The sequence below is a fragment of the Brassica rapa genome, chromosome A04 (assembly GCF_000309985.2).
Source record: "Brassica rapa cultivar Chiifu-401-42 chromosome A04, CAAS_Brap_v3.01, whole genome shotgun sequence".
Classification (NCBI taxonomy): domain Eukaryota; kingdom Viridiplantae; phylum Streptophyta; class Magnoliopsida; order Brassicales; family Brassicaceae; genus Brassica; species Brassica rapa.
The window spans coordinates 20,026,399-20,040,388 of record NC_024798.2 but is presented as its reverse complement, the minus strand read 5'-3'; the positions used below and the strand labels follow the sequence as shown (position 1 = coordinate 20,040,388).

The window sequence follows — 13,990 nt, the reverse complement described above, 5'->3', positions numbered from 1 at the left end:
CGAAATTTTAACTGATTTTGATTAGATAATTGGTTATTATTAAGAATAGTAAGAATTATCCAAAATCTGAAAATATAATTTAAAAAAAAGATAACTTATGTATATATTGTATTGTTATCTGAAAAAGTCTTTAAGTAAAAATTTAAAAACATAAATTCTATAACTAAATATTAATTAAATAAAATTATTAATTATTTAATTAAAAATAGAATATTGAATTATCCAAAATCTAAAACTATAATTTAAAAAGATAATTTCTATATATATATTGTATTGTTATCTGAAAAATTATTTTAGTAAAACGTTAAAAACATAATTATATAAATAAATATCAATCAAACAATTTTTTTAATTATATAATTTAAAACTATTATTTGCGAAGTAAATTTTCGCAAAAGAGTTCTCAAGTTGAAAATTTGAGTGGTTAATATCGTTTAACCCTTAATGAATAAAATGTATAAATAAATTAAAAAAATAAGAACGAAATTTTATTTGATTTTGATTAGATAATTGATTAATATTAAGAATATTAATTAAGAATTATCCAAAATTTGAAAATATAATTTAAAAAAAGATAACTTATGTATATATTGTATTGTTATCTAAAAAAATCTTTAATTAAATATTTAAAAACATAAATTCTATAACTAAATATTAATTAAATAAAATTATTAATTATATAATTAAAAATAGAATATTGAATTATCCAAAATCTAAAAATTATAATTAAAAAATAATTTATATATATATATATATTGTATTGTTATATGAAAAAGTATTTTAGTAAAACGTTAAAATCATAAATTATATAATTAAATATTAATCAAATAATTTTTTTAATAATATAATTAAAAATATAATATTGAGTTATTTTAAGATTTATTTTAGTAATGAATCTATATATATATAAATATGTTTGTCTTTCTTCTAAGCTATCCACGTGGAAAGTCACTTTGTGAGAGGCTGACACGTGTTTCTTGTTTTTATTTCTTTGGCTAGACTTGAGTTTAACTTTCGGCTTATACTATGAAAAATTGATAGGACTTTTTACTCTTTAATATTATTGAATGTGTTAATTATTTGTTAATACATAGTAGATAAAACAAAAAAAACACACACATTACGATATGAACGTTATATTATCATCAAAGCAATTTTTACCATATGTACCTCATCCTGTGATAATTTATAAAGTAGCATCGAATCTATGAGTTCAGCAAATTTGCAATTACCTACTTGAGAATTTTAAGTATATAAACAGTCAACAGTGGTGTGTTGAATATTATATTTATATGATTTAAAAGCCTTTATAAATTTTTATTTTTAAACATACACCAAAAACTTTATGAAAGTAAATATCCATTCAGATTCTCAACCAATTTAAATACCACCAACGCCAAAAATATTTAACCAAGTACACGAAAACTATAATATATTTAAAACTACAATAAATACGTTCGTTAATGAAAAATCTTTTTTAAAAAATATTATAGATGCATATATAAATATTAAGAGAAATGTATAAAAAGAAATAAAAGTAACAATAACTTGAAGAACAAAATGTATAAGACTAAGAATATTTATGATTTGTGGTCTAAGATATATTCAACTTATTGTCACAAAAAACGTAATAAAAAATACAAACTTTGTTTTAAGGACATTAAAAATCACTTTAAAAATTTTAACATTTTACGAAGAAATATGAATGAATAATATTAATATAAAATTTTATCCGAAAAACTCAGAACTAAATGCATAAACAAAATAACAAACAAACTCTAAATCCTATAATCATACGCATTATTCTAAACAAAACCTTAAACCCAACCTAAACCAAATGCTAAACATTTTCTACTACCTAAACCCTAAATCCTACCTAACCCTAGACCCTACCTAAACCCCTATCTAACCCTAAACCCTACATAAACCTAACCCTAATCCCTAAACCCTTCATACTACCTAAACCCTAAACCTACCTAACCCAAAACGTAAATCCTACCTAACCCTAAACCCTATTTAACTCTAAACCCTATCTAACCCTAAACCCTATTTAACCCTAAACCCTACCTAACCCTAAACCCTTATTAACCCTAAAACCCTACCTAAAACCTAACCCTAAACCCTACATAACCCTAAAACCCTACCTAAAACCTAACCCTAAACCCTACGTAACCCTAACCCTAAACCCTACCTACCCTAAACTCTACCTAACCCTAAACCTTTCCTAACCCTACACCCTACCAAACCCTAACCCTAAACCCTACCTACCCTAAACTCTACCTAACCCTAAACCCTACTAACCCTAAACCCTACCTAACCCTACATAACCCTAAATCCTACTAACCCTACCTAACCTAAACCCTACGTAACCTAAAACCTTTCTAACCCTAAACCCTACCTAACCCTAAACCCTACTAACCCTAAACCCTAACCCTACTAACCCTAAACCCTTTCTAACATAAACCCTACCTAACCCTAAAACTCTACCAAACCCTAAACCTAACCCTAAACCCTACCTACCCTGAACCCTTTCTAACCTTAAATCCTACCTAACCCTAAACCCCTTCTAACCCTAAACCTGACCTAACCCTAAACCCTGTCTAACCCCAAACCCTGCCTAACCCTAAATCCTACCTAACCCTAAACCCTTTCTAGCCCTAAATCTAACCCTAAACCCTACTAACCCTAAACCCTACCTAATTCCAAACCCTACTAACCCTAAACCCTAACTAACCTAAACCCTACCTAACCTTACCTAACCCTAAAACCTTTCTAACCCTAAACCCTACCTAACCCTAAACCCTACCTACCCTAAACCCTACCTAACCCTAACCCTACGTAACCCTAAACCCTACCTAACCCTAAACCCTACCTAACCCTAACCCTACCAACCCTAAACCCTACTAACCCTAAACCCTACCTACCCTAAATCCTTTTTAACCCTAAACCCTTCCTAATCCTAAACCCTGTCTAACCCTAAAAACCCTACCTAACCCTAAACCCTGCCTAAACCTAACCCTAAAACCCTACCTAAACCTAACCATAAATCCCATCTAACGCTAAAACTCTATTAACCCTAAACACTAAAAAATAATCTCAAAACTTAAAGCTAAAAAAAACCTAAACTCTACTGCTATGTAATTTTTTGTTGTGATATTCAAATAACAAATTATATAGTAGATTTTAAATCTTACATCCATTATTTTAATTGCCAAAATATTTTGAAGTTACATCTTATGAATAAAAAAGATAAATTATATTTTAATAACATTAAATTTTGTTAAAATAGAATGAAAAACTATTATCATAAATAAATAAAGAATTTTGATGAAATTTGAAAATCTTCCAATCAATAACAATTAATTAGTAATATCTCAAAAACCTTTAAACTATTATGGCAGTAGAATCTCAAAAAAAAAAATTAAAGTTCTCAAACATTTATTTGCCAATAACCATCCTTAAATCTTTGCTCATTCCCAAAAAATAATATTTTTTACATAAATTGGAAACAAGTTTTGTTTTTTGACTAGAAACCCAAGTTTAAATTATACCACTAAAATATTTTAATATTTAATTGTTCAGAAATAACAAGTTAATGTTCTTAAAACAATAACCATCCTTAAATCTTTGCTCATTCAAAAAAATAATATTCTTTACATAAATTGGAAACAAGTTTTGTTTTTTGACTAGAGACCCAAGTTTAAATTATACCACTAATATATTTCAATATTTAATTGTTCAGAAATATATATATTTATATATTCGAGAGTAGACAATGCATAGATGATACTAAATTGATCGCAAAAATTCTTTTTGGAAAACACAATATAACTAGTATAGTATACAAAGAACTTTTCAAAAATTTATGAAAATGTTTTAGCCTGCATCGCGGGCAAAACACCTAGTACACCGGATATAACATATTGATAGTTTGATACTAATTAGTATATGATGTTCCACCTTAAATCATTTTTTTTTTGTTTCTAACACTAATTTATTTATTATATAACTTATTAGAATTATTACAAATAATTTTACGACTAATAGTTTTACCTACTTTATGAAAATTTAATCAATTGTATCAGACTGTATTCAAATTCAACTGTATCAGACTATAAGCTTTGCACTATATTAAATATATATTTTTAAATTATTTTTCTACATAAAAGATAATAAATCATATTTCGTGGACCTTGAAACTCATCTCATAATTTTTAAACCATTAGTATTTAGTAAACAATTGATCAAACCATATACTAACGGACTTCAACTCTCCCATAAAATCAACTTAATATTGTTTTCTAAACAAGTTTTCGGACAAAAGTTTTGCTGAAAGTTTGACGACACCCAAACTGACACAAACACAACGATAACGTCCGAAAAGTATAACCACAACTCAAAAGCTAAAAACATCACCAATTTACAACACATGAACTAGAGTTTTGTTTTTTTCTTATAATAACACTCAAATAACATAAACCATCCCAACTTCCAAAAGAGAAACCGGCGGTACCTTGAGCGCCACGTCAGGTCCTCTACAGTTCCTCCTCAAGAAATTATAACCGAAGTTAACAGCCAACCTCTTCATCACCGACGAGCCTTGCTTCGCCTTCACATGCGAGTGTCCCAATATAAACGCCGTCCCCGCCTCTTGCGCCGCCAACAGATCCCTCAGCTCGCTCCTCAGCTCCGCCTCCGCTTCCTCATCCTCCTCGTACCTATCTTCTTCCTCCACAGCAAACCTAACACGTTTAACGGTGGTTGTCGGTGGCGCCGCCATTTCTATAACGTCCTCCATGCTCTCAACGGTCGTGAATCCGATGGACACGCTCTCTGGCTGGAGATTCTCTTCTATCTCGTACGCTACTGTTCCTATCACAGCCAACCTCGACTCGCTGGAGGACTCGTTGGACCGAGCCGTGTCGTCCTCTTGCGTTGTTCTTCTGTGCCAGTCGTAACGTATGAAGTCACCAAGTTTGGTCACAAGCTCCGTCTCAAACGAGTCCACGTCTTGGTGGACGTCGCGGTAACCGTACCGGACGATGCAGCGGTAAGACCGATGATCCACAGGTCCAACACGGCCCACTAAGTACCTCTCAGCAGCTGGAACGAAAGGTACTGGCACAGACTTCACGCAGACGAAGACGAGCACACGGTGGAAGGCAGGGAGGTTGGTGACGAACCGAGAGAAGTTCGCAGGGATCCCTGAGGTCAAGTCGGTGAAGACCAAACCTATACCGGGAACTCTAGAGATGCCTAGGCTCGGACCTAGCGCGAGAAGCCATTCTAGAGAGACTTTGTTCTGGAGATCGAACTCGTACTTCTTGATGGTTGTGTAGTGCCAGACGAACATGATGATCATGAAGAAGAGGGATAGGAGGATGGGGAGCCACGCGCCTTCGCGGAACTTGGTTAGTGAGGCTGAGAAGTAGAGAAGCTCTATTGATCCGAAGAAGAGGAGGAAAAGGAGGGCTAGGATCGGTGGTTTGTGCCAGCATAGGACTATGACTAATGACATTAGACATGTTGTTACTAGCATCACCGCCATTACAGCCAAACCTGTAACAAAACACACAAAGGAATTTAAAATCATAAAGGTTTGACAATAAACAATTATAATCATTTCAAAAGCTTTAATATTTAAACTAAGAAAATAAAAGTGTAGGCCAAGTTTAAAAAAAATTTAACCACCAAAAAAATTTTAATCTATTGAGCCAAAAAAATAAAATAAATTATTTACACAAATTAATGCAGAACATTATAATACAAAACTTTTTAATGATTATTTTCAATAAAACTTACAAATTTATGCAAATTTTATCAATGTATTAAACAACAAAAAAATAAAGCACGGATCAAAATTTAGTTGAACTTGTAAGAGGATATTTGTACCTGATGCATTTCCAAGGTGTTTGACATCTCTGAAACCAATAGTAACAGCAATGCAGAGAACCATGAGCATCCAGTTAATCTCCGGTATGTAGATCTGACCATGGATCTTGTCTGAGGTGTGAATGACTTTGACGCGAGGGAAGCATCCAAGAGACTGGCTTTGGTTTATGATTGAGAATGTACCGCTGATGATGGCTTGGCTCCCCACAACAGAAGCGAGAATTGCTATCATTAGCACAGGCCAGTGCACACATTCTGTATCAAAAACAAATAAACGAAAAGTTCAGTTTCTCAATGGAGAACACTTGAAACAAAAGGTAAGGATACTGACTTGGCACAGAGATGTAGAATCCAATCGCGTGAGCAGAGTTGTGATGCTGAGATAGGTATGCAGCTTGTCCCATGTATGCTAATATTAGAGCTGGATACACCAAGAAGGTAAACGCAATCTACAACAAACAAAATAAAACATAGAATCACTCAGTAAGTAAAAGCAATATTCAAGAAATCGCTAGGCGGTATTTAGACGCTTTATATGGGATTATTGATTAGGCGGACTTCTAGACCGATTTTTTAAAAAAAATATCAACTAGACAGACATCTAGACATCGTCTAGACCGATTTTTAGAACACTGAGTAAAAGCATTCAAACCAAAGTAGAAACTTGCCTGAATTGCAGCATAGTTGAAGTGACCAAGATCAGCAAACATAGCCTCAGCACCTAAAACAAAGACACAACAAGTTAAACTACCTGACATTATCATATTATAGGAGACAACACAGATTTGTAATTAGCAATAACTCACCGGTTATACACAACAAGATCCCACCCAGAGACATCCACCCACTTACTCTAGTCTTCCTCAGGAACATGAACATGTACTTAGGAGAAAGAGCTTTGTACACATGAGGGTTCCACTGTATTATATTGTACAAGCCTATACCGCTTATAGTGAGCAGCCAAGTGAGGACAATAGGCGCAAAGACAAACCCAACACGGTGTGTTCCAAAATGCTGAAGCGCGAAAAGGCAGATCAGTATGAAGCATGTTATAGGAATCACTGCATCTGCAAAGGAAGCAAGCCATAGATCATCATTCAGTAAGAACTCAAGTAGCAACTAAAAGGTAAACAATATTAAACAAGACTTACATTGGTGATGTTCTTTAGACATGTTCATCTCAAGACCTGACACAGCAGAGAAGACTACATACAACAAACAAAAAGATTATAAACTGTTTTAGCCAGCAATTACAAACACAGAGAGAATCTAAGGTACCGGAGATAGCTGGAGTGAGAAGACCATCTCCAATGACCATACAAGTCCCAAGAAGAACAAGAAGCAGCAAAGCAGTGTGTAACCACTTGTGCTTCTCCAGATACCTCTTCACACAAGAGTCATGGTTCTTCTCCGGCGGATGCTCCAGTTTATAAGTGGACAGCGCCTCATCAGCCACTTGTCTGTTTGGGAGGAGGCTAACTTTGACATGACGGCAGATGAGTGAGTACAAAGCAAAAGTTCCACCTGAGACACAAAACTCAAAACATAAGCAAAACTTGTCTGAAAGAGATAGAGAGAGAGTCTGTGTCTCTCTTACCTTCTCCGTTGTCATCAGCTCTAAGGACAATGAAGACATACTTAAGCAAAGGGACCAAAGTAAGAGTCCAGAAGACAAAAGACAGAACACCAAAGATCTCTTCGTTTGTCTCGGAATGACGAATGTCTTCAGCGAAAGTGCTCTTGAAGACGTAGAGAGGAGAGATACTCAAGTCTCCGTAGACAACACCAAGACTCTGGTAAGCAAGAAGCATAACAGACCTCCATGACTCCTTCTGCAACAGTTCCAAAACCCACATCAGAAAACCTCCAAACAAATCTCAAATACTAAAATCCACAAACCTTCTTAGAACCACAGCATTTTCCAAAATTGAGATCCATGGCTTTGTTCACTCAAACCTGTAAATTAAAAAAAAAAGAGATGATTTTGATGAATCTCATCCAAAGAAAGTTTGGGGGAAAAGGAAGAGTCTTGTCAAAAAAGCTTAAAGAGAGTGAACAATTAAAGAAGACAACTCAACAATGTTTTTCAAAACAAAACAAAGTAGGTCACATTCACGCATATGCTTCATTACTATTATCTGATTGATTCTCTTTTTACCCAAAATTAAGATAAACCCACAAGCAAAAAACCATAAAGCTCTAACCTTTTTACCAAGGAGAACCGAACCCACCAGCAAAAAAAAAAAAAATCAATTGACTTCACACCAAACACACAAAGCATCCATTAATGGAGTAAAATCAATTATTAGCTTTATTGCCTCTCACAAGGCCACATCTGTATTTGTTTCCACTTACAGAAAAATTTTGGTAAAGTTTCGATTTTTATTTAAGCAAAATGAAAAAGATAAGAGCTCACACAGGCTCCACATGCTTGAAAGAGCAAACGTGGCGAGAATCATTTACAGGTGAAGAGACACAAACACGTGAGTGATAGTTACATCTTTTTACGAAAAGAAAAAAGAAATAAAGAAATGCTCTTTTTGATTTTCTCTATTTACCCAACCTGAGTTTACGCCATTGATGCAGCAGCTCCAGATTTGTTCATTGATTAAAGAAAAAACAAAGCTTTTAGTTTTTTTTTTTTTTTGTTTAAAGGTTTCAGTTTTTCAGTTAAGAGGCAACGAAGGGTCTTTTGAGAACACTTGTGTGTCGTGTTGACGAGAAATCAGTAATTTTTGTAACCATTTCTTTTTTGGTTAAAGATGTAGAAAACGCGTTTTCCCTCGTGATTGTAAAAAAAATAGTAGTAGTTGGTTTCTCTATGATAACGATTCAAATTACGTTTTTCATTTTATAAAGAGGTTACTGGTAAACTGAAAGTAATGGTGGATTACTAGATTATAATGCAAAGACATTTAATGAAACTGTACAAAGTATTTAAGATTTTTTACCATTATGGTGAAAATAACAAATAAATAAAATAGCAGGATATGGGGAATCATTAAGTGGTTTAATTAATGGCATTATCCTTTGTATCTGAAACATCTATTTTTATTTTTTGCTTTTTTAAAAAAATTCAAAATATCTAACTTTATTGATGTAAAGTCTTAAAATCCATAGGAGTATTTTGTGTTTTTATGATACTTAGTGCATCTCCAACCCCATTCCATATTTTACTCCAAAATTGAAAAAATTGAGTGGAAAATGGAATAATGAACAAAAAATAAAAGTATTTATAGAGTAATGCTTTTATTTTTTGTTCATCACTCTATTTTTTCAATTTTGGAGTAAAATATGGAGTGTAGTTGGATATGCTTTTAGAACAATAAAGAGAATGAAATAATTTAAAAGATGTCTTTTTAAAGATCTTTTTCTTAATCTTTTTTTTTTTGCGATTTTCAAATCTCCATCACATCATAAATACCACTTTCTTTTATTAGTCTCTTATTTAGAATTTTCGAGTATAAATGTGTTTGGAAATGTCATTGATTGGTGCTCCTTTTCAGTTTTGCTTTCTTTTTCTTTCTCTTTTTTTAATTTTATGTTTCTTTCTTTCCCTTTAGTTACGTGTTTCAGAAGTTCAACCTTTATACATTCAATTAATTGCCACTTACAAAAAGGATTAGATTTGTATATATCTCGACCACTTTCTCACTTTTGACATTATTGTAATCAAACAATTTCCAAACTGAATCGGAATACGATTCCTAATCGATTCAGCTTGCTCTTCACAATCAATCTTTCTATAATTATATAATTCAATCTAGTAGACTGGTCGGTGGATTCAGTGCACGCATAAAGGGACATTCCACCAAGTCATATAATGTATTGGTATTATATGCATGCGAATATGCGATGCATGACGACAAATCACACATTCACACAAACATTTGTGTTATGATAAGCAAAAGACCAAATATATATTATAACATTTTAAGCTTCATACGTGATTTTTGGGAATGGTGTTCTTTTCAGTTTGGTGTATGCATCACTCAAATGTAGACAACATATGTTTTTTTCCTTTCTTTTTTGTACAAGACTTATATACTGTTGAAATGCCAGTAATGGTGACGTATATGGATCATATTATATTTTGAATTATCATTAAGAAAATATAATAAGAAAAGGGCATAGACGATTAGCGGTATAAGGGGGTGTTGAAAATCACACACAAATAAAAAAAACACACACACACACACGATACCATAACTTCCCGTATGTGGAAGATTTTTTGAATGCTTTGAAGCCAATTTTTTTTATAGTTGTCGTTATTATAGTTTGCGAATTAATATAACTTGTCTTGGTTAATGGTTAATGAGTCAAGACGGTATCACTGACACAGTGTTCTTTTTGTCCCTAATAGATTATGAGAATAATAATGAAATTGCTATGCTTTTAATAGTGTATCTGTCCGCAAACTCTCAAACCCTCTTATGGTATTAGAATCATTCAGTTTCTTGGTGTTAGAATCATTCAGTTTCTTGGTCTAAATTTACTTTACTTGTTTTGTTATTTGATTAATTTATATCATCTTATTTTAATGGAATATTGCATATAGGTGTCACACACACCATAAGGTCCATAACTCCCCCCATGTGAAAGATTTGCTGTGTTTATTAGTGCTTTGTTAACGGCCCAAAAGCCATAACGTGTATAATTGTCCTTGTTAGTATAATTTTGTAAATACAACTTGTCTTGGTGAGTGGTTCAAGACTTCAAGAGTCAAAACTGTATAACTGACACTATGACACAGTGTTCTTTCTGTTACAAACTGACGGAATGTTTTTGTGTTTTCTACCTTGTCTCAATAGTATTGTTGGAAACTATATAATATATAATTAATATATCACTAGGTTATACCCATTTGGTTCGTCTGTTGTTCTATGTTTTTTTTTTGTCAACCGTCTGTTGTTCTATGTAAAATTAAGATAATCGCACTCTATATAATAACAAAATAGAAAATACTTGAGGAAGGAAAGCACGGTAAAAAATAGTAATCATTTTATGTAACATCTTTCAGTAAGCAAAACCATTTTTACAAAGGACTAATGCAGGTTTATCTAACGAGTACGCTATTATTACATACATACTAACATACATACAAGAAGCTCAAATTAACACAAGGAAATGAAGGAAATTCCATAGGAGTTCATCATTTTAAAACAATAAAAAATGAAAATGACAAAATAAAAAAAGCAACACAAAAAAATGATCATATGGAGACGACATTATTAGGACAAAAACATATATAAACAAGTAAACATGTGTGTATAAATATATAACGCAAAATGTGTATATATGTGTGTATCAGTATACACATGAAAACGTATTATCAGTGGCCAATACCGGGGCTTGGAACATCACCTTGCCTTTTATAGATATCATCATCATAATCAGGCACTGGTGGTGATGGTGATGCTAATGATGCTCCATCATCATAATCACCTGAATAATCAACTTCCAAGTTTGTAGCCATCAACTTCCTGCTCTTCATCACCGGGAAGTACTCTCCGCCATGTAGTAGTACTTCCGTCTCCGATCTAGTATTGCCTCTTGTACTCAACCCAAGAATCGATGGAACTTCGGTGATGAGTAAGAAAGAGAGTAATAAAACGTGAAGATTAATCTTCCTTGCATCCATTTCTTGCAGCTACCTTCAAGAAAACAATCAAATCAAATGGTAAAATAAGAGAATTCGTATATATGGGGTTTTCTTCTTCTTGTTGTGTTTAGGGTCCAAGAACAGAATGTGATGTTGTGTATAATATCATGCATATATATATAAATAACTATATAAGAAAATAAACATCGAATTATTAAATTTGGAGGGCCAACTTTGTTGAAATTGGCAAACAATGGGCATGATGGATTCATAACATGGCCATTTCTTACTTTTAAGTTTCTTTAATTTCTTTATGTTATCTTCTTTTACTGTAATGATCCATCATTGCATGCTTTGTTCTATGACAGGTCGTATATTTGTTGGTGAATTGATAAGACAACATATAGATGGTGCGAGGTTTTTAATAATGGTGATTTAAATCAATGTATCGGTAACAAACTTTTCAAAAGATTCATTGACCACAAAGTTTTTTTGAGACATTAATTGGATTGTTTCTCATCACTGAAAATCAGTATCTTCTTGAAGAGTTTTTTTTTCTTAAAACATCTATTGAAGAGTTTAAACTTTAAACATCTATTGAAGAGTTTAAGCGTAATTAGAGGGACTCATTTGCACGAAATAATCTAATATTTTAAATTAATCATATGTTAACAAATAGCAACGTAAACAACGGAATCACTGCCATTATTTGTCAATGCAAGCAGAAGAGGTTTTTCTCAACAAAAAAAAAAGACAGAAAAGGTTGCTCAAATAACGGAAAATCTCCTATGTATTATTTTAGAAGCATTAAACTTCTTTGTCAGGATAATTCTTAGAATCATTAGAGAAATATGCTAGTCCATCTAATTATATAATAAGTTTTTTATTAAACTAACAATAAATTCATTATTAATGTATTTTATTATTTTCTTAAATAAAATTTACGGAATTACCTAATGTGGCTAAAGTATATATGACAATTAATTATTTTGAATAATAAATATTTGATAAAAAAAAAGAGTGTATCTTCTATCATATTTGTTTAATTTAAAAATATTAAATAAATTAAACAACCACAATAACCATATAATAAAAATTTAAATTTTTCTGTATATGTTATATTTTGAATTTTTAAAAACGACTATAAATTACTAAAATTGTTAAAAGCCTCACATTCAAATTTTGTAATCCATGGTTTAAAATTTTTGTTAAGAAAAAATACAAATGATTACAAAATTATATAAGTAAAAAATCTAACTTAATTAATTATTAAGATTAATATATATAGGATATATATATATATATCATTTTAAATTAAACTATAAACCATATAAAATACAATATTTAAGTTACAAAATTTACTTTGAACAATTTATAAAATTTATAAAATTGTTCCATTTTCTTCTTATATGAGCATGGGCCACGCGAAGTCGCGAACCTCTAAGTGTAACTTATACTACTAGATTATTTGTATATAATTAGTGGTATTCTTCTCAAATATCTAATCTTCTAGACACAGAGGAAGTAAATAATTACGTTTGCTCAAATTAAAATGATGATGTCTCGCTTGGAAAAATATTAGTACAAGTTAATAAGAATGTTACTATAACAGACACGTAGGTAACAAACATCGGGACCATATTATTATATAATAATAAGAAGTAGGGATGAAAGAAATATAAAATTCATTAAAATTCAACAAATAAAGATTGATTACTGTGTCACCATCTACATAAATTAATAACACTAAAATAATTACCTAACTTGGCATATGCCGCCTCTTACCTTGAAAAGGAGAAAGAAGGAATACGCAAATAAATCAAAATATCGTGTGATAACTTCTCAAATCTTGCTAAATCTCTTTTAATTATCAAACTTTAGTTAACCTAATATTTAAAATTATCGGTGTCTTTCATAGAGAATGGCTCCATAATAAGGATATGATATATAATCAGTGGCGGATGAAGTTTACGACCAACGAGGATTACGAGTTCCATGAAAACGCCATTGGCTAACTTAATATAACCTTCACTTCTTCTTTTTTGGTAAAATGTCAAATTAACTTAAACTTCATGATAATATTTCTATTACAAATCCTCCTAGAGATCTGCCATGTTCTCGAGACATACTGATGGTGAGAGATGACGTAGTGCTTTCAAAGTATATCGTCATCGTACAAAAACAGATGTGGATAAGAAAAGAGACATATAAGATTTCTGGTGGACCCTCAACTATCCACTAACGAGTGAGAGGAACGTCTCTTTCAGACCAAACTAGAACTCTTCTTCTAACTTTCTAAGCTAGCGTCATGGCAATGTAATAATAATATTACAATGTAACTATTTAGATATTCTCTTTTTAGGGCAAGATTAACGGCGTCCTTAGGGCAAGTCCTTAGCATAAATGACATTTAATTTAAATAAAAAAGAGACAATTATCTAAGGACATATCTAATTTAAGATGTTTTTGTTGTCGTCGTTAGGTGATACGTGGCTT

At 32.0% G+C, this 13,990-nt stretch overlaps 2 protein-coding genes across 3 annotated transcripts; both read right to left on the bottom strand.

Annotated features, from left to right (window-relative positions):
* Positions 1-4,254: 4,254 nt before the first annotated feature.
* Positions 4,255-8,290, bottom strand: LOC103865816 (potassium transporter 2). Of its 2 annotated transcripts, XM_009143669.3 has the most exons (10): positions 8,097-8,290; positions 7,792-7,848; positions 7,490-7,724; positions 7,171-7,416; positions 7,044-7,097; positions 6,699-6,959; positions 6,561-6,613; positions 6,224-6,341; positions 5,893-6,147; positions 4,466-5,559 (listed from the first exon to the last, which is right to left on the bottom strand). In XM_009143669.3, exons 2-10 carry the CDS (start codon positions 7,828-7,830, stop codon positions 4,466-4,468), a joined length of 2,355 nt encoding a protein of 784 aa, XP_009141917.1. In that variant the 5' UTR covers positions 7,831-7,848; positions 8,097-8,290. The 2 variants fall into 2 exon arrangements, with proteins under 2 accessions (XP_009141916.1, XP_009141917.1); XM_009143668.3 differs by lacking the exon at positions 8,097-8,290 and having other exon boundaries at positions 4,255-5,559; positions 7,792-8,043.
* Positions 8,291-10,866: 2,576 nt separating this feature from the next.
* LOC103865815 (precursor of CEP15) lies at positions 10,867-12,506 on the bottom strand. Its single transcript, XM_009143667.3, has one exon. The coding sequence runs from the start codon at positions 11,531-11,533 to the stop codon at positions 11,225-11,227; it is 309 nt and encodes a 102-aa protein (XP_009141915.1). The 5' UTR covers positions 11,534-12,506; the 3' UTR covers positions 10,867-11,224.
* Between the last annotated feature and the right edge of the window lie 1,484 nt (positions 12,507-13,990).

What these genes read in the sequence shown, in the direction of transcription:
- LOC103865816 (XM_009143669.3), bottom strand. Translation starts at nt 7,830, where the DNA reads ATGGATCTCAATTTTGGAAAATGCTGTGGTTCTAAGAAG. An exon ending in GTCTAAAGAACATCACCAAT is followed by an intron (nt 6,960 to 7,043) that starts GTAAGTCTTGTT and finishes CTTCCTTTGCAG; the next exon opens with ATGCAGTGATTCCTATAACA. An exon ending in ATTCTACATCTCTGTGCCAA is followed by an intron (nt 6,148 to 6,223) that starts GTCAGTATCCTT and finishes TTTTTGATACAG; the next exon opens with AATGTGTGCACTGGCCTGTG.
- LOC103865815 (XM_009143667.3), bottom strand. Translation starts at nt 11,533, where the DNA reads ATGGATGCAAGGAAGATTAATCTTCACGTTTTATTACTCTCTTTCTTA.